At 41.1% G+C, this 21,744-nt stretch overlaps 1 protein-coding gene across 2 annotated transcripts in view; it reads right to left on the bottom strand.

The window, feature by feature from the left end:
* Positions 1 to 21,744, bottom strand: part of SULF1 (sulfatase 1) — a 195,143-nt gene that overhangs the window by 22,066 nt on the left and 151,333 nt on the right. For both annotated transcript variants that reach the window (XM_040261350.1, XM_040261351.1), the window contains exon 13: positions 2,818 to 3,031. In XM_040261350.1, coding sequence (XP_040117284.1) covers positions 2,818 to 3,031 — 214 coding nt within the window. The remainder of the gene's footprint in view (positions 1 to 2,817; positions 3,032 to 21,744) is intronic.

The raw sequence follows: 21,744 nt of genomic DNA, 5'->3' as shown, positions 1-21,744 counted from the left end.
TTCTAAAGATGACAAAGTTGCCCCTTTGTGACTGGACTGCCTTTTCAAAAAGGTAAATGGTTCAGATAATGATGAATCTGCCTGCAACATGGGAGACCTGGGTTCAATCCCTGCGTTGGAAAGATCCCCTGGAGAAGGGAACGGCAATCCATTCCATTATTCTTGCCTGAGAAATTCCATGGACAGAGGAGCCTGGCGGGCTACAGCCCATTGGGTCACAAAGAATTGGACGCGACTGATTGACTAACACTTACTTTCAAACATTCCAGACACCTTCTATTTGCACAAATAATAAAAGATTGCTCTAAGAAAAACTGAACTTTGCAAATGCTTCCATCAGCCAATGGACTAAATACCTGGCAGATGGAGAATAATGCTGGGGGGGAGGCCAGTATGCTTTCTGGTCAACATAGACCATTGTCAAAACTCACTGTAGGCTAGGTAAGAGCTTTAACGTGCAAACACGCAAACATGGGCTCCTGCTGATCAGATGCACTCAGTGCTCTGATGTGTCGACCTTGCTGCTAAAGTAGGAAGAAAGGGTGCACATAGGCGGCAGAATCAGAACCATCTTGCTTTCTGTAGGATGCTGTTTTGAGAAGAAATGCCTCTCTGAGATGGCTCACTGAGAGTGCTCACGAATTCCACTATGATGGAAAAGAGGAGCATCCAACCCCTGTTCTCCACACAGCTCAAAAAAATGGCCCTAGACTTCTCCAGTTTGTGCTCAACATGGAAAAATCAGTGTGCTTTATGGTCAGTGCCTGGGGAGTAACACTGAAGTTCTTGGGAGAGAAGAGGCTGCCTCCACCTTCAAGCTGGACATTGGGGATGGTTTCTGTTAAGGGTGAGGGTCTGGGTCCTCTCCTTTGTCATTTTCCCATTAGAAATCTTGGTGTGAATTATTAAACCTGGCATTTTCTTTCAGGAGGAAAGAAAATCTCACAAGTCAATGATTTTCAGCCTTTTGGATTATTGATTCCTTTAAAGTTTTGCATCCAGAAGCGTGCACATATACACAAAGAATATGCTTAAAATTTTGGATAAAATTTTAGAGGGCTCAGTGGTCATGTATGGATGTGAGAGTTGGACTGTAAAGAAAGCTGAGCGCTGAAGAATTGATGCTTTTGAACTGTGGTGTTGGAGAAGACTCTTGAGAGTCCCTTGGACTGCCAGGAGATCCAACCAGTCCATCCTAAAGGAGATCAGTCCTGGGTGTTCACTGGAAGGACTGATGCTGAAGCTGAAACTCCAATACTTTGGCCACCTCATGTGAAGAGTTGACTCATGGAAAAGCTCTGATGCTGGGAGTGATTGGGGGCAGGAGGAGAAGGGGACGACAGAGGATGAGATGGCTGGATGGCATCACCAACTCGATGGACATGAGTTTGGGTAAACTCCGGGAGTTGGTGATAGACAGGGAGGACTGGCGTGCTGCGATTCATGGGGTCGCAGAGTCGGACACAACTGAGCGACTGAACTGAACTGAACTGATGATCCCATAAAGTTCACCTGTGGAGTCCAGGTTTAAGAAGTCTGTTCTAAGGGCTCTCGTTCTAGTCTATGATTTGATTTCTTGGTTCAGAATTGAATGTATTTTGCTTTTCAAAATCAGTACATAAAGACATTATCACGGAAATGTCACTTTTCATACTTAGCCACTAGATGGCACTAGACTCTCATTCTTTTATGGAAGGTGCCGATTCATAGGAATCTGATAGCTGCCTGATATATGAGTTTTTATAAAAGTGCTAGGCAGTGCTTTTCATACTGAATTCGACTAGTTAGACCCTACAAATCAATGAGAGGAATTAGAAAAATATACTGTCCTAAAACAGACAAGCCTTTTTAAAAAAGCATGCATGCTTCCGCTATTAGTTAAATGCATAAGCCCTGAAATGGTTTTTAATAATGACTCTAATGATTTTTTTCTTGCAGTATACAAAGAAAGCCAGATAACATTATCATTCCCAGAAATGGATGTATACAAGTCTGAGAAACTCCCAGTAGTATAGAATCTATGTTTTCTTTCTTACTATTCAGTTGTTCTGATTTGCTGTAGAGGTAAAACAGAAGAATGCAATGAGTACCTGGATCCTCATCACTCAGGAAAACAAATCATTAAAATAGCTATGCCTCCCATTGTACCACGTTAAGTTTAATGTTTTATAGTGAAAGTTGCTCAGTCATGTCCGACTCTTTGCGACCCTATGGAGTACACAGTCCATGGAATTCTCCAGGCCAGACTACTGGAGTAGGTAACCCTTCCCTTCTCCAGGGGGTCTTCCCAACCTAGGGATCGAACCCAGGTCTCCCACATTGCAGGCAGATTCTTTACCAGCTGAGCCACAAGGGAAGCCCAAGAATACTGGAGTGGGTGGCCTATCCCTTCTCCAGAGGATTTTCCCGACCCAGGAACCGAACCGGGGTCTCCTGCATTGCAGGTGGATTTTTACCAACTGAGTTATCAGGGACGTGCCCATATACATAAATAATTTTATGACACATACTTTTTAGTGACTTATACTGTTACTCATCTTCTAGCTGAAACTTTGGATTTTCATTTTCTAAGTGTGCATATGTTTGTGTCTGCTGCTTTCACAGAATATATTTTCATTCTAAGCTTAATATTCACAAAGCAAAATTTCAAATGACCTCAGCCTTCATATTTTAAACAGAACCATTATTTGCTTTTAGCCCCAAACCTATGCATTGATGATATTTAACATGTAGATGGATCAAGGCTCATTTGCCTTCCTAACAGCCAAGCCTGAAAGCCTCAGCCTACCACCGAGAGGGTCACAGGCAATGGCTTACTTGGGGCCCCCTGGTTCCGCAGGAACTGCCTCTGGTTCTTTCTCTGGCTCCTGCTGGCCCGATACCCGGGCTCGCCACAACTGCACTCTTTGTCCTTGTCCTGGAAGCCACGAAAGAGGGGCCGCGTGCTCTGTCGGACGGCGAGCAGGTCACCAGAGCCCTTGCACTTGTGAATTCGAAGCTTGCCAGACGTGTCCTCGACGCACTGCCACTTCTGCAAGAGCCAACGTGAGAGCCAGTTACACACCCACATCAGGTGTTTCTAATTAAGGACTGCCGCTTTTGTTTTTAGAACCCTGGCAACACCGTTAAAAAGAGCGCACGAAAAAAGGCCAGCTTTCAGGTGACCCTGGAATAAGTTGACTCCTGTTCTCTTAGTTATTTCCTTCACTGCAGGCGAATACAGATGGCCACGAAATCACAGGAAATCAGAACTACCTCAGTGACACCAGAGCCAAGAATTGATACATAAATCCTCAGCATCCAGACTAAACAGAGTCTTGAATGAAACATGGAAAAGCCCTTACTTAACTCACCAAGCCACAGAGCACAGCCGTCAGGGCTGTTTTCACCAGACCCGTCTTTTTTCTGGAAAAAACAAACTTGGCTGCTTTGTTCTCTGCCCTTGAGTTTCTAATTCGAGGCCAGTAAGAGTGGCATATGAGAAAGACAGAAATGAATTTAACCTGAGTCCATCATGAGGGCGAGCCAAATTTCATACACGCCAGACAAGAACATTTGCTTCTCTGGTAGCTCAGGCGGTAAAGAATCTGCCTGCAATGGAGGAGACTTGGGTTCGATCCCTGCGTCAGGAAGATCCCCTGGAGAAGGGAATGGCAACCCACTCCAGTATTTTTGCCTGGGAAATCCCATGGACAGAGGAGCCTGGCAGGCTACAGTCCATGAGGTGGCAAAGAGTGGGACACGACTGAGCGACTAACATGCGTACACACACACAGACATGAGCAGATGAACCGGGCTTCCTCTGTGACGTTTCTTATCCTTCTACAAACAGTGCACACCTGGCTGAAAGAGGCAGGGTTCACCTTCTCAAGAGACGTGCATGGGGAGCTGCTACTGGGTTTTTTAAAAATTAATTTAATTGGAGACTAATTACTTCACAATATCGTGGTGGTTTTGGCCATACATTGACATGAATCGGCCATGGGTGCACATGTGTCCCCCATCCTGAACTCCTCTCCCTCCTCCCTCCCCACCCTATCCTCTGGGTTGTCTCAGAGCACGCCCTGCTTCATGCATCGAACTTGCACTGGTCATCTATTTTACATATGGTAATATACGGTTGAACGCTATTCTCTCAAATCATCCCACCCTTGCCTCTCCCACATAGCCCAAAAGTCTGTTCTTTACATCTGAGTCTCTTTTGCTGCTTTGCATACCGGGTCGTTACCGTCTTTCTAAATTCCATATATATGTGTTAATATACTGTATTGGTGTATCTCTGACTTACTTCACTCTGAATAATAGGCTCCAGCTTCACCCACCTCATTAGAACTCACTCCAATGCATTCTTTTTTTATAGCTGAGTGATAAATTCCTTTGTGTATAGGAACCACAGCTTCCTTATCCATTCGTTTGCCGATGGACATCGAGGCTGCTTGCGTGTCCTGGCTATTGTAGACAGTGCTGCAATGAACACCGGGGTACACGTGTCTCTTGCAGTTCTGGTTTCCTCGGTGTGTATGCCCAGCAGTGGGGCTGCTGGGTCATATGGAAGCTCTACTTCCAGTTTCTTCAGGACTCTCCACACTGTCCTCCATAGTGGCTGTACCAGTTTGCATTCCTACCAACAGTGTAAGAGGGTTCCCTTGGCACTAGGCTTTCTCGTTTGAGCTTTCTATTAAGATAGCTACAGAGGTGGGACCTCTCTGGCGGTCTAGGGGTTAAGATTCCATGCTTCCAATGCAGGGGACGTGGGTTTGATCTCCAGTGGGGGAACTAAGATTCTGCATGCTGCACAGAGAGGCCAAGCTACAGAAATTTCTGGCTTAACTCTGGACAAATATGACACAGCATAACATCTCAGTGCCCCTCCCCCATTTTATGGGTATCAAACCTGGCTGAAATAATAGCTCTTTGCCTGGGGGTTATTTCATAGAATCCTCTATAACTGACTTAAAGATCTGATAATCTTCCTATTTTCCCTTTTCTCTCCCTAAAACATTAATCTGGCAAACGGGAAGAATAATGACATTCATTGTAAGTTGATCATGGTTGTTACAACATGGTACAATATAAAGTTATCAAACTTTTGTGTTTTTTTCCCCACATCCACATATGAGTATCACCTGTGTACAATTTTTTTATTGATACTTTTTTTTCTTTAAGTGAAGAGTTAGTTGCTCAGTCACATCTGACTCTTTGCTACCCTATGGACCGTAGCCCACCAGGCTCCTCTGTCCCTGGAATTCTCTAAACAAGAATACTGGAGTGGGTAGCCATTCCCTTCTCTAGGGAAATCTTCCCAGCCCAGGGATTCAACCTGGGTCTAAAGAGTCAGACATGACTGAAGTGACTGAGCACATACTCCTATACTGAAGGTGGATTCTTTACCATCTGAGCCACCAAGGAAGCCCCCCACTTTTTTTAAAAATGGGTATATTTCTAAACTGTGGCGAAAGCCACAATTCTTGTAAAATTATGTGTTTGTTGTGCCAGTTTTATATTTTCAAATATACATGAAAATAAATGAAAAATGATTAGATAACAGATGTTTTTTCAGGCCTTCTGTGCAATGATCTCACGTATCCCCTTGTTATACCTGTATCTTGGAGGACTATTTTGATGCAAGGTAAAGCTCGGCACTGACACTAGTGTACAGAATGGCGTGCAACCCTTCACAGTGGGCCGTCATGCTGAGCCACAGTTTGTTTTCTCTTAACGGAGTCACATGCTTTCCCAGGTGGCACTAGCGATGAAGAATCTGCCAGCCAATGCAGGAGACAGGAGAGATGCAAGTTTGATCCCTGGCTCAGGAAGATCCCCCTGGAGAAAGGAATGGCAACCCACTCCAGTGTTCTCATCTGTAAAATCCCAGGGACAGTGGGTCCAGAGGGTCGCAAAGAGTCAGACACAACTGAGCAACAGGACGCACACATGCCTCCAGTAGCTGTTGGATGATCACAGCAGCCTTTGTGCTTCTACCTGTGTGTGCTAAATCCTTCAGTCATGTTTGACTGTTTGTAGCCTGCCAAGCTCCTCTGTTCATGGGACTCTCCAGGCAAGCACAGTGGAGTGAGTTGCCATGTCCTCCTCCAGGGGACCTTCCCAATCCAGGGGTGGAACCTGAGTTTTTGTCTCCTGCACTGGCAGGCGACTTCTTTATCACTAGTGCCACCTGGGAAGCCCTATCATAGAGCTCCCAAATCCCTGCCATCTAGAACGTGTTCTATAATTTCACTTTAGCTCCTATACACTCTGTGCTGTTGAATTAAACTATTTCAAGACACACCAGGTAACAACCTTCTTTAGTGGTTTGGCCAGAATGCTTTGAATGTAATTCTCTGTCCAGAGAAGCAGGAGCTCAAGAGACAAGACAAATAACTACCTATTTACAAAATCAAGAAAAGGCAAGAAGTCAAGAATAATCTAAGGACTAACCAAATTAGAGATGATTTAACTCAAATCAAACAAAAAAAACGCAAATATGAATTCAAATTGATAAGGCACATAGGAGTTATGAATACATCTGATCAGTGGTTCTCACCTTGGCTGGACATTGGGATTTTTCCAAAGCTTCCCTGGTGATTGTAATGTGAAGCTGGGTTAAAGACCACTGCTTTAGATTCACAACTGGTTACTGGACCTCTTTGCAGTAGGATCCCACAGGAGGGCAGAAGGTATTCTTTTAGGTCTAAGGAGCTCAGATGGATGGCCTTTGAGAGGGCTGTGCATATTTTTGAGTGTGAAGAAATGTACTGGTGTGACCTGGCTAGCTAATGGCTCCAGTTGAATAGATGGACACTCCCAGCTCATCTTCAATGGCAGAACTATGTGCTTTATGAGTAACCAGTTCTCCTCACTCTCTCCTAACCCCAACCCTTTGTTGTTGTTGTTCAGTCACTAAGTCGTGTCTGACTTGTTGTGACCCCATGGGCTGTAGCCTGCCAGGCTCTTCTGTCCATGGGATTTCCCAGACAAGAAGACTGCACTGGGTAGCCATTTCCTTCTCCAGGGGCTCTTCCCTCTCCAGGGATCGAAAGCAATTCTTTTGCATTGGCAGGTGGATTCTTTACCACTGAGTCACCAGGGAAGCCAACCCTAACCCGTACCCTAACCCTAACCAGACAGTTAGTTGATAAATGACAGACAATCTTCACACATTCTTAGCTGCAAACTTCATGGAGCTGATGCTATGCAGTTTTTTTTTTTTTTTTAACATGGAGATCAGTGCTTTCTAAGCTTGGGTTTGTGTACTGCACTCCTAGATAGGGCCAATTAGCTTAAGGAGGTGCCAGGAAATTCTCAGAAGAGTTCTTGGAGGGCTTCTCTGGTGGTCTAGGGGTTAAGAATCCCCCTGCCAATGCAGGAGAGGTGGGTTTGAGCCCTGGTGTGGGAAGTTTCCACATGCCCAGGAGCAATTAAGCCCTTCAACCACAATTACTGAGCCCGTGTTCCTAGAGCCTGTGCTCCACAACAAGAGAAGTCACCATAATGAGAAGCGTGTGCACCAGAATGAAGAGTGGCCCCCGCTCTCTTCAACTGGAGAAAGCCCATATGCAGCAATGAAGACCTTGTGCAAAAATAAAAAAATAAAATTCTTGCTCATGGAAAGTGTCTAAAACAAATAATATTTCATAGCTCCAAAATGTGTGGGACTCAGTGGTGCTTGAGTATTTATATCATATATCTGTCTTAAATCCAAGTGGTTTAAGACACATCCATCCACCTGAAATGCTACTTCATCCATTCAAAAACCAAGTGTTGATTACTTAATGTTTGTAGTAGCAAAAGAAGACATCAGTGGATTCAACTCACAGCCAAGCAGAAACTTAATTTAAGAAATGCTCTATTTTTTATCAGACAGGAAAATGTGGCTCTCTTTATTCTTGAAAAAATGATGGCTTTACGTCTTTCTGTATTCCAGTTTATCTCAACTTCAGTGCAAACAGTAATTTGTAAAACACAACTGTACTGAAAACCTTCCTTAGTTTTAAAACCACAGTGCATTAAAATTTTTCTTTTTTTGCCCTGGAAGAGCTGAGGGGACAAGTAGATTCCCGTAGAACACAAAAATACAGGCAAAATTTTTAGTGACTTATCCTATTTGGATTACAACCTGCATTTTCCCATTAGCCAAATTCCTTGTTGATTTCCAATGGGACAGAAATGAACAAAAAGTGTGTTTCTTTCCTGAAGAGTTGAATTTAACCTCATCTAAGGTCTAGCATGGTCATTGGCACAGATGACGTATCATAAAATCAAACATACATACATAGATGCACGCACGTATATACATATGCGCATATACATATACCCCAAACACTGCCTATATACACATTCTTGTATGACACAGAAGTCATTGACAAAAACGCCAATAATTTCCTGTACCGCGGGCTCTCTGAACAAGTCATAGACCCTATTAGATAGAGTAATTAGCTAAAGGCTTTGAAAATCTCCTTAGTGGCAAGCATACTAGGAATTTTAATGAAATGTAATTACCGCACATGGGCCACAGTCATTTTAGTGTTCTATATCATGACAATTTTTATGGCTGAGCAATAAAACCTGGAAATAGCAGCAACTCAAATGGTCATCTTACTTGGAGAGTTTATCGACGGAGGTGGAGAAAGAGAAGTTTTAAAGGAATAGCTCTGAAACCTGCTGCAGGTCATTTACATACTCCTGGTAATGAGATGGTTTTCCATTGCAGAAGAGTTGCTGGAATCAGATGAGAGCCTGAGATCAGGTAAGGCTAATGGGACCTGAAGTAAGTGCCCCCCCTGAAATACAGATGTCACACTGCCTCGCTTTTATCTAAGCTCTTGGACTTTTTTGGTAAATCGGTTAATGGCCAAATCCAGTTTTCTCCATCTTCTCCAACCACTTACTCCTGCAAATTCCTTTCTTGCTTTCTGGGACAACATCAATTCAGCCCTCCTCCTCCCTCTCTGATATCTTAGTCTGTGTTGATAATACATTCATTCCACAAATACTTCCGCCCATCTACCATGTGCAAGGTGCTCGAGAGAACTATTTCAATAATTCCAAAGTTATTATTATTTCATGTGAGCCTTTCCAACTATGCTGAAACTTGGGATGAAGGGGACGGACCAAGTCTCATGCATGAATCATTCTGTGAGTTTAACTCAGCATTTAATCACTCTGTTTAGTAACTGTGTCTAAGTGTTCTGGATGGACTATATTGGGTTGACCAAAAATCTTATGGAAAAAAGTGAATTAACTTTTTGCTAAGCTAATATATAACTGAAGGTAAGTCACACCTGAGGAAGAAGAGAAGGTTGGCTCTTTTGGTTCAAAGAGTCATGTGTGCAGCTGTTTGGGTGGAATCCAATCTAAGGGGAGATGTCACACTATCATCACCTATTAAACTCTTACTTGATACCAGGTACTGGTCTAGGGTGTTTTATATAAAAATTTATTCATTTAATTTCCACAATAACCTAAAGTGCCATGCTGTGCTTAGTCTCATCCAACTTTTTGCGATCCCATGGACTATAGCCCACCAGGCTGCTCTGTCCATGGGGAGTCTCCAGGCTAGAATACTGGAGTGGTTTGCCATACCAGGGGATCCTCCAGGGGATCTTCCTGACTCAGGGATTGAACCCAGGTTTTCCACATTGCAGGCGGATTCTTTATCATCTGAGTCACCAGGGAAGCCCAAGAATACTGGAGTGGGTAGCCTATTCCTTTTCCAGGGGAACTTCCTAACCCAGGAATTGAACCACGGTCTCCTGCATTGCAAGCAGATTCTTTACCAGCTGAGCTATCTGGGAAGCCCAACCTAAAGTACTACCATAATTCATTTATTAGTGTAGGACTTTGTAGCACTGAATATCGCCTATCTTCTGCCTGGGACCTGGGAATGGCATTTCATATGCATATTGATGTGGCTGAGTGGAAAAATCTGGACTTTCAAGCTAGAAAAGCCCGATTTGAATATATTAAATTTATCACATTGCTACAGGATGGGCAGCAAGTCAGTTACACCATCTAAATTTTTATAGGGTCATGAGCAGTAGAGGTAACTCATAGGAAGAACTCAGCAAAGGTAGTTGCTATTATTATTATTATTTTTGAACACACACACTTTATTATTTACAGAAGTTTACCTAATGGAAGCTTTATGAGAGGTAGTCATTTTTAATGGGGATAAGTATTGGGTTAGGGATCTGAGGACCTCAATTTTAATTTTCTTTTGCTGCTAATTCTATGGCCTAGAGCAAACTGTAGCATCTCTTTTTTCTTCCAGATTCCACATCTGGTAAAATAACACTTATTCCTCCTGGCTTCAAGGATCTGTCATGAGAACAAATTGTTGACCATTTTTGGAGTTCTGAAGAAAAGATGCACTACAGGAATCTGAGGCAGAACTATTATAACTGACCTTTAACAATGCCTACCCAGTCCTTGGGCAAGTCTCTGTTCCCTGGCTGTAAGCTGTCTTAAATATAGTAATTAGTGTTTAGTGGGAAGGTTGCAAGCTTCAGATCACACAGATCTTGTTTTGAACACAGACTTGTCACGCTTCTAACTGTGCAAATTTGGTCAAGTAACTATCCCATTTAAACCTCATATTTACAATGGGCATAATATCTATTTTTAGAAGAGTTTTCAGGTGAAAAAATGTCCCATATAAAATGCTTAGGACAGTGACTTCCCTGGCAGCTCAGTGGCTAAGTCTTACGCTTCCAATGCAAGAGGTGTGAGTTCAATCCCTGGTGGGAGAACTATTAATAAGATGCCATATGCCATGAGTTGTGACCAAAAAAAAAAAAAAAGTTTAGCATAGTATTAGATGATGATAGAACTCTGGTTACTTCCCTTTCCTGAAGTAACCACTTGAGGATCATTATAGTTTCTACATTTTGAATTGTATGTATTTCTCAGATTGATTAAGAATGCCCTGTAAACTTATTCAGTAAGTGTTGTCCTACTAAGTATTTAGTAAGACACTTGGTCGTATCTAACTCTGCAATGCCATGGACTGTAGCCTCTGTCCATCGGATTCTCCAGGCAAGAGTACTGGGGTGGATTGCCATTCCCTTCTCCAGGGGATCTTCCTGACCCAGGGATTGAACCTGGGTCTCCTGAATTGCAAGCAGATTCTTTACCATCTGAGGCACCAGGGATGAGTATAAATAATCTTATTTATACCACTTATACCCATTTTCACGAGTAAGGAAAAAAATTGGTGACAACTTTTTTGAAGGTACGCTGTAATGAAAGCTTAATTTTATATACATATATGCACGTGCATTAGTTCTCTGTTATTATACTTCCTATTTACATGGATTTGGCTCTAATGCAGGTCAGATTATATTCTCTGAGATATAACAATGATATAGTAATTTTCTAATAACCTGGTTATCTGTTAACCCAGTGCTGACATCATGAGAGGCAGTTACCTGCATGAGGACATGTATTTAGAATTTTCACTTGGGGTTATTGTTCAGTTGCTAAGCTGTGTCTGACTCTTTGTGACTCCATGAACTGCAGGACGCCAGGCTTCCCTGTTCTTCACTATCTCCTTGAGTTTGCTAAAACTCATGTAGGGTGAATGTAGGCAAATGGGTAAAAGTGGTCAAAATATACAAATGTACATTTATGAAATAACCCCCTGAGGGTGTAATGTATAGCATGGTAACCACAGTTAATAACAGCCTAGTACATATTTGAAAGTTGCTAAGAGAGTACATTTAACAAGTTCTCAGTACAAGAAAAACAAATTTTAACCATGGGTTAATGGATGGTAACTATTGTGGTGATCACTTTACAATATATACAAATATTGAATCATTAAATTGTACACCTGATATTAATACAATGTTATACATCAATTATACTTGAATTAAAAAAAGAATTTTCCTCTCAACACTGAGGAATATGGCCATATAAACATCCTTGTTCAAACTGCTACTAGCTCAAGTTATTTTCAGACTTTCTCATAAACATGAAATAGAGTTATTTGTGCTGAAGATATTTATCTCCTGCTTTCTCTGAGATGGGGTGAAACAGGATGGGGCAGGGGTTGGAGGGGGGAGGGAAAACCAGAAAAAAGAGAAAATGTTTCTTCCTTTAGATTTTAATGTGAATAACCATTTGTAAAAGTCACTGTTGGAATGTTGGAAGAAGTATGGTTCTTGCAAACGAGGGAAAATAAAATTGGTGAACTGACCTTGGCTAACAATCAATAGCTAGTATTTGTTGAGTGCTTGCTACGTGCTGGGGACTCCTGTGGATACATTTAACTCCTACAGTCTTTTGCAGCAACCCCTGGAGGCAAGTACTATTTTATGCCCATGTCACAGATAAAGAAACTGAGGCAGAGTTAGGTTAAGTAATGTGCCTGCAGTCACATACTAAGCGAACAGCTTGGATGCAATCCTGGATGACGAGGACACGGAGACAAAAGGGGAGTGGTTTGGGGCAGAGTGTGAGGCTGCCGATAGGTTGAGGGAATGACACTTGGGAAGGCAGAGGTGACAACTAACATGCAGGAGAGAATGTGATGCTTGAGACACACAAACACTCTTATGCATGAAATAGACAACTAATGAGAATCTGAAAAGACCCTGATGCTGGGAAAGATTGAAGGCAGGAGGAGAAGGGAACAGAGGGTGAGATGGTTGGATGGCATCACTGACTCGGTGGACATGAGTTTGAGCAAGCTCCGGGAGATGGTGAAGGACAGGGAAACCTGGAGTGCTGCAGTCCATGGGGTCACAAAGAGTTGGACACGACTCAGCAACTGAACAACAACATAGCTGATTCACTTTGCTGAACAGCAGAAACTAACACAACATTGTAAAGCAACTATATTCCAATAAAACTTAGTAAGGAAAAGGAGAAACAGAGAGACAGAGGGAAGAGAGGAACCTGACCAGGGTGGGCACAGTGGGAAATGAGAGAGTATGAATTAAATAAGCTGGGATCACATGCAGTTGATGGGAAAAGCGTCTGTCCTCAACGTTTGTTTCTGAGTTGTTTGGAGCATTACTAAAGATGGTAACCCTGCGATTTGTGTTCTGAAAAATGTAAAGAAGCCAAGCACCTAGGGAAATGCCCAGCCATTCAGCCTCATCCTTCAGTGTAGGCTGAAGCGTGCAGGAGACTAGCCTTCCATACTGAGGTTAGTTGAGACTCTCCCTGTTGAGACGAGAGTTGAGCCAGAGGATGGCATCTGGAGGCTCCGTATTTCTGGCCGATTTCTCTGGAGCCCAGAGAGCCAGGGCAAGGGGAGGTGGGGAGGGGATGGCTACAAGCCATACTGTGATCTTCACCAGGGCTCAGCGGGTTTCTGGAAACAGGCGGTCCATTTCTGGCACACTAACAATTCTAGCCAGACCTTCCTGGCAAATGCCTTTTTATTCCTGCTCTGCAGCTGGTCACAAAGGGTCAGAAGGACCTCTGGTCAGAGGGATAATTTTTGGATGACAGCATAGATCCTGGCACTAAACCAGTTTACACTCAACAGGCTACATTTTAATTTTCTTTGCCTGATGCTGAGGTCTTTTCAGAATTTTAACAGATCTTTGATTTTGTATTGATACAACAGTAGAAAGGCAAATAAATTACAAAGATGCTGGAATTCAATGATTTAACAAAAGGACATGCCATTTGCTCTATAAAAAGAAAACAAGTTGCTTTTTTCCTTTCAAAGGACAGAGAATATATGTATAAAATGTACTTCAAAATGGAATGCCCAGGGAACTTCTCTTTTATGTAACTCCTATTTAAGAAATCAATATCTATACCTAGAAGAGGAACAAAAAATGACCACCCTCCTCCAGCATGACTGGTTTTCAATCTTGGCTGGTCAAAGGAATTACCCAGGAGCTTGAAAAAACAAAACAAAACACTGCCATCTGGGCCCCATCCTCAGGGATTCTGATTTAATGTGTCTGGGTTGAGATTCGAACATGGGCATTTCCAAAGCTGCTTAAGTATTTCTAATCTGAAGTCATGGTTGAGAGTTGCTACCCTAGATGCTGTGAGGGATTCATGGAGGCAAATGTCATTGACAATTTCAAGCAGAAAATCTACTGTCTTACATTTTTGCAGAGGCAGGACGCTCTGGGGAAGAAAAGATTTGAACATGAAGTGAAGAGATGCAGGTTTTGACATTGGGTTGGTGGCTTAAGTTATCTGGATCTAAATTTCCTTATTAGGAAAAGGATACCATCTGATCAGAAGATTTCTAAGCCTACTTCCAACTTTGACATTCTTAGATTCCAGGTCTGTGGTTTGTAATGCTGTTAAAAAACACACATGCCTTGACCATCCCTGCAAACATGTTCATCTGATTGGTCTGGGGTGAGGCTGGACATCAGCACTTGCAAAAGCTCCTCAGGTGATAGTGATGTGCAGAAGAACTGAGCATCACTGATCTATGTTCTCCATTGAACCAACTTCACACAAAGTTGAGCTTGTGTATATGATTGTGTGCGTGTGTGTGTATATGTGTATAGTGTGTACATAAATATGCTTGGGGGTGTCATGCCAGCTTACAGAGTGATGGGAACTCACACTCAGCCTTGCATTAATTCAGAAACATGGAAGTAATGCAAACACATATGTCCATGCTATTTTAATTAGTCCCTGCTGGTTGTTTAGTTCACATGATGTGGAGAAGTGATGCCAAATGTCTGGGATTCTGGCCCATTTTTGTTCCCTATTGGCTTCATAGGAATGAAAACAACAGGTAAGATGGCCTGGAACAATAATAACGCCCAGCATCCAACACTCATACACTACTTTAAAGCTCACCTAGAACTTTACATACATGATGGCACTTTATCCTCCCAAGACACAGATCAATTTTCTTTCCAGAGACAGAACATCCAAGACCCAGGAGAAACCGTCTTCTGAAAGAAGATACAACTGAAAGGGAGTGGATGCCAATATTCTAACCCAAACTTCTGAACTTCACATTGCTCCTTCTTTTATTTACTCCACTTCCTGAATCCACATTGACCGTACCAAACCATCCTTAGGAGACCAGACATGGGGTCTGTTGGAGGAGTGGGGGGAAGGCACTATCTTTTTTGGGGATTAGCAGTGAAAAGAATCAGGCTAATGGTGCTGATTTTTTCTCTACGCTCCATGGAGAGTCAAACCAAGGGTGTTCCCTTGGAAGGAAGGCAGCTAACCTTGGTGAGAGGAAGAAAAGCAGGGCACAGGCCAGGTGTAAAACCCATATCAAGGAAAGAAAACCCAAGCAAGTCAGTTCAAGACTTGGCTGTCATCTCGATCCTGAACAGTCTCATTATTCTGGACTTTTTCTTCCCTTCTAAAAGTCAATGATATAGTAAATAAAAAGATAATCTTCAGGGACTTCTCTAGTGGTTCAGTGGTTAAGAATCTGCCTTCCAATGCAGGGGACATGGGTTTGATCCCTGGTCAGGGAGCTAAGACCCTACAACCTCAGAGCAACAAAGCCTGCATGCCACAACTACTAAACCCTTGCACCACAACTGCAGAGTCCATGGCTGCAGAAAGATCCTGCATGGCACAATGGAGATCTCATATGTCAAAACTAAGATCCAAAGCAGCCAAATAAATAAACAAAAGATAACTTTATTTAATATCATAAATAAATGATAATAAATGAAAATTATCATTTTTTTAAAAAAGGTAATCTTCAAAGTAGAGCCAAAAAGAAAGAGCAAAAAACCAACATACAAAGATTCTATAGAATATAACCAAGCTATGTCAGGTTGGACTTATAGGTTTAATAACTGCCTTGAAGAGGCTCAAAAATTTCTCAAAGTTCTCAGCTTCTAAAGGCATGGTTTGCCACTACCTATTGAAAGAAATCACCATTGTGCCAAGTCTAATTCTTTGCCCATTAATTCAAGCACTTCTCAAAGAGATCATTGCTAATGTTCTCTTATGTGAAAGTGAAAGTATTAGTCACTCTGCTGCTAAGTCACTTCAGTCGTGTTCGACTCTGTATGACCCCATAGACAGCAGCCCACCAGGTTCCCCCATCCTTGGGATTCTCCAGGCAAGAACACTGGAGTGGGTTGCCATTTCCTTCTCCAATGCATGAAAGTGAAAAGTGAAAAGTGAAAGTGAAGTCGCTCAGTCGTGTCCGACTCTTAGCGACCCCATGGACTGCAGCCTACCAGGCTCCTCCGCCCATGTGATTTTCCAGGCAAGAGTACTGGAGTCGGGTGCCATTAGTCACTCAGTTGTGTCCAACTCTTTTCGAGCCCATGGAACCTGCCAGGCTCCTCTGTCCATGGGATTCTTCAGGCAAGAATACTGGAGAGGGTTGCCATTTCCTTCTCCAGGGGATCTTCTTGACTCAGGGATTGAACCCAATTCTCCTGCACTGCAGGCAGATTCTTTACCATCTGAGCCATGTGATAGAAACCAAATTCAGAGTGATTAACAAAATGAAGCAACAGAGGAAAATTCCAGGGAGCCACACATGAAAGCATTTCATGGGGGCAAAACGCATTTAGAAAACTATAAAAAAAAAAAAGGAAAGTGGAGTTTTTAACATAGTTGGCATTCAGCATATGAGTGAAGAGCTGGGGCCAGTAATCTAGTTTATGCTGTGTTTGCCCTTGAGGACATAAATTAAAATTTCAGCATGAGCCACATAGAGAGGTTTGTAAAAGTGTATACTGAAAGGTAGGCCATGAACCTTATCTTCAAAGGGTTATAAGTCTCTCCACTTAGCTGAAATAGCAACCAGATCACTAATGTGCATGAGATATATTTAACACTGAACATTTCCAACTCCTGAATAGAAGTAAAATTAGTCTATTGAGGCTGCCTCATAAAAATCGTTTTAGAGGTACAAAACAATTCTGAGGTTTTAGTCATAATACTACTTGGAGCTTCCACAAGAAGGATTTGGAGACTTCAAATTAAAATATAATGAATAGGTCTAAGCTTCTCCACTAAACACTTGAAAATTAAGGCTTAGCAGAGTGCTATGAAGGCTTGGTTTTATCCCTTAATTCAATAGCCCTCCCTCCTCACCTTTTTCCACTTCAAAGGGATTCCTGTGTACGAAAAGACACAAGGAAACACAGAGCGGATGAGGGTCAAGTAGTTTATAATGAACATCTATTCAATATGGTTAGATGCCATATAAAAAGTGTATAAGAAACGAGGCCATTTTAATAATAACTGGGCTACCCATTTTATGCATCTGATACCTTGAACTGGTGTTGGCTAGTTGTGTGACTATCCAAAGGTCAGATTAAAAAAAAGAAAGAAAAGACAGAATTGAACTTCTCTTCCTCTTGTTAAAAATTTACCTGGAAGGCACAAAGTGGTCTGAGTTTTGGAATCAGACAATTTATGGATTCCCAGATTGTAAAATGAAAATGACTATGCCTCTCTCGACAAGGGTGATGATTAAATTGAGCTAATGTGTATAAAACACTGCATACAGTGCCTTACAGATTGGGAGTTTGGGGTTGACATGTACACACTGCTATGTATAAAATGTCTTTCCATAAAAAAATAAAAGATGTGTTAGGCTCAGAATATTAAAAAAAGGCAAAAGCTCAATATATGTTATTTTCTCTTTCCTCCAATTCTGTTCTAAGTTATAATGACTTAGGAAGAAATTTAGTCCCTCTCATTGTGACATAGTGTATTTCTCCCAGCTAGCATAGATTTCAAGCAAGAGTGCTTAAATCAGTTTGTGTTCCTATGTTCTCAGTTTCCTTAAAAACAGGTCTGTGTAGTGGGAGACTTTAATACCCCACTCACACCTATGGATAGATCAACTAAACAGAAAATTAACATGGAAACCCAAACTTTAAATGGAACAATAGACCAGTTAGACCTAATTGATATCTATAGGACATTTCACCCCAAAACAATGAATTTCATCTTTTTCTCAAGTGCACTTGGAAGCTTCTCCAGGATAGATCACATCCTGGGCCATAAATCTAGCCTTGGTAAATTAAAAAAAATTGAAATCATTCAAAGCATCTTTTCTGACCACAATGAAATAACATTAGATGTCAATTACAGGAGAAAAACTATTAAAAATTCCAACATATGGAGGCTGAACAACACACTGCTGAATAACCAACAAATGACAGAAGAAATCAAAATATGCATAGAAATGAATGAAAATGAAAACACAACAACCCAAAACCTATGGGACACTGTAAAAGCAGTGCAAAGAGGAAAGTTCATAGCAATACAGGCTGACCTCAGGAAACAAGAAAAAAGTGAAATTAACCTAACTCTACACCTAAAGAAACTTGAAAAGGAAGAAATGAAGAACCCCAGGGTTAGTAGAAGGAAAGAAATCTTAAAAATTAGGGCAGAAATAAATGCAAAAGAAACAAAAGAGACCATAGCAAAAATCAACAAAGCCAAAAGCTGGTTCTTTGAGACGATAAATAAAATTGACAAACCATTACCCAGACTCATCAACAAACAAATGGAGAAAAATCAAATTAACAAAATTAGAAATGAAAATGGAGAGATCACAACAGACAAAACAGAAATACAAAGGGTCATAAGAGACTACTATCAGCAACTATATGCCAATAAAATGGACAACTTGGAAGAAATGGACAAATTCTTAGAAAAGTACAACTTTCCAAAACTGAACCAGGAAGAAATGGAAAATCTTAACAGACCCATCACAAGCACGGAAATTGAAACTGTAATCAGAAATCTTCCAGCAAACAAAAGCCCAGGACCAGACGGCTTCACAACTGAATTCTACAAAAAATTTAGAGATGAGCTAACACCTATCCTACTCAAACTCTTCCAGAAAATTGCAGAGGAAGGTAAACTTCCAAACTCATTCTATAAGGCCACCATCACCCTAATACCAAAACCTGACAAAGATGCCAAAAAAAAAAAAAAAAGAAAACTATAGGCCAATATCACTGATGAACATAGATGTAAAAATCCTTAACAAAATTCTAGCAATCCAAATCCAACAACATATTAAAAAAATCATACATCATGAACAAGTGGGCTTTATCCCAGGGATGCAAGGATTCTTCAATATCCGCAAATCAATCAACATAATATACCGCATTAACAAATTGAAAAATAAAAACCATGTGATTATCTCAACAGATGCAGAGAAAGCCTTTGACAAAATTCAGCATCCATTTATGATAAAAACCCTCCAGAAAGCAGGAATAGAGGGAACATACCTCAACATAATAAAAGCTATATATGACAAACCGACAGCAAACATTATCCTCAACGGTGAAAAACTGAAAGCATTTCCCCTAAAGTCAGAAACAAGACAAAGGTGCCCACTCTCACCGCTACTATTCAACATAGTTTTGGAAGTTGTGGCCACAGCAATGAGAGCAGAAAAAGAAATAAAAGGAATCCAGACTGGAAAAGAAGTAAAACTCTCACTGTTTGCAGATGACATGATCCTATACATAGAAAATCCTAAAGACTCCACCAGAAAATTACTAGAGCTAATCAATGAATATAGTAAAGTTGCAGGGTATGAAATCAACACACAGAAATCCCTTGCATTCCTATACACTAACGATGAGAAAACAGAAAGAGAATTAAGGAAACAATTTCATTCACCATTGCAATGAAAAGAGTGAAATACTTAGGAATATATCTACCTAAAGAAACAAAAGACCTATATATAGAAAACTATAAAACACTGGTGAAAGAAATCAAAGAGGACACAAATAGATGGAGAAATATACCATGTTCATGGATCGGAAGAATCAATACAGTGAAAATGAGTATGCTACCCAAAGCAATCTATAGATTCAATGCAATCCCTATCAAGCTACCAACGGTATTTTTCACAGAACTAGAACAAATAATTTCACAGTTTGTATGGAAATACAAAAAACCTCAAATAGCCAAAACTTGAGAAAGAAGAATGGAACTGGAGGAATCAACCTGCCTGACTTCAGTCTCTACTAGAAAGCCACAGTCATCAAGACAGTATGGTACTGGCACAAGACAGAAATACAGATCAATGGAACAAAATAGAAAGCCCTGAGATAAATTCACGCACCTATGGACACCTTATCTTTGACAAAGGAGGCAAGAATATACAATGGGGAAAAGACAATCTCTTTAACAAGTGGTGCTGGGAAAATTGGTCAACCACTTGTAAAAGAATGAAACTAGGACACTTCCTAACACCATACACAAAAATAAACTCAAAATGGAGTAAAGATCTGTAAGACAAGAAACTATAAAACTTCTGGAGGAAAACATAGGCAAAACACTCTCCGACATAAATCATAGCAGGATCCTCTATGACTCACCTCCCAGAATGTTGGAAATAAAAGCAAAAATAAACAAATGGGACCTAATTAAAATTAAAAGCTTTCACACAACAAAGCCAACTATAAGCAAGGTGAAAAGACAGCCTTCAGAATGGGAAAAAATAATAGCAAATGAAGCAACGGACAAAGAATTAATCTCAAAAATATACAAGCAACTCCTGCAGCTCAATTCCAGAAAAATAAATGACCCAATCAAAAAATGGGCCAAAGAACTGAACAGACAATTCTCCAAAGAAGACATACAGATGGCTAACAAACACATGAAAAGATGCTCAACATCACTCATTATCAGAGAAATGCAAATCAAAACCACAATGCGGTACCATTTCACACCAGTCAGAATGGCTGTGATCCAAAAGTCTACAAGCAATAAATGCTGGAGAGGGTGTGGAGAAAAGGGAACCCTCTTACACTGTTGGTGGGAATGCAAACTAGTACAGCCACTATGGAGAACAGTGTGGAGATTCCTTAAAAAACTGGAAATAGAACTGCCATATGACCCAGCAATCCCACTGCTGGGCATACACACCGAGGAAACCAGAATTGAAAGAGACACGTGTACCCCAATGTTCATCACAGCACTGTTTATAATAGCCAGGACATGGAAGCAACCTAGATGTCCATCAGCAGATGAATGGATAAGAAAGCTGTGATACATATACACAATGGAATATTACTCAGCCATTAAAAAGAATACATTTGAATCAGTTCTAATGAGGTGGATGAAACTGGAGCCTATTACACAGAGTGAAGTCAGAAAAAAAACACCAATACAGTATACTAATGCATATATATGGAATTTAGAAAGATGGTAACGATAACCCTGTATGCGAGACAGCAAAAGAGACACAGATGTTTAGAACAGTCTTTTGGACTCGGTGGGAGAGGGCGAGGGTGGGATGATTTGGGAGAATGGTACTGAAACATGTATATTATCATATGTGAAATGAATCACCAGTCCAGGTTGGGTGCTTGGGGCTGGTGCACTGGGATGACCCAGAGGGATAGGAGGGGGAGGGAGGTGTGAGGGGGGTTCAGGATGGGGAACACGTGTACACCTATGGCAGATTCATGTCAACGTATGGCAAAACCAATACAATATTGTAAAGTAATTAGCCTCCAATTAAAATAAATAAATTTATATTTTTTAAAAAAGGAAAGAAAAAATACACAGAAATTGAAATAACACCCCTCCTCCCCCCCCCAAAAAAAAACAAAAAAAACAGATCTGTGTTAATTCACTGCATGGTAATTCTTTAGTTCTTATTGGTAACAGTTGGTGTTCTGGGTAGCCCTGAGTTCTCTACTTAATATTCTATAAATGAAGATGAGTGAGTCTAATGAAATATTTGATGTCAATAACTTTGTGAGCACAGGTAGAAACAATAAATAGAATAGAAATAGAATAAAACAATAAATAGAATATGCTTTCCCTTTTCATTCCTCA

The sequence above is a fragment of the Oryx dammah genome, unplaced genomic scaffold (genome assembly GCF_014754425.2).
Source record: "Oryx dammah isolate SB20612 unplaced genomic scaffold, SCBI_Odam_1.1 HiC_scaffold_19, whole genome shotgun sequence".
Lineage (NCBI taxonomy): Eukaryota > Metazoa > Chordata > Mammalia > Artiodactyla > Bovidae > Oryx > Oryx dammah.
This window is presented reverse-complemented; position numbering and strand designations above follow the sequence as displayed.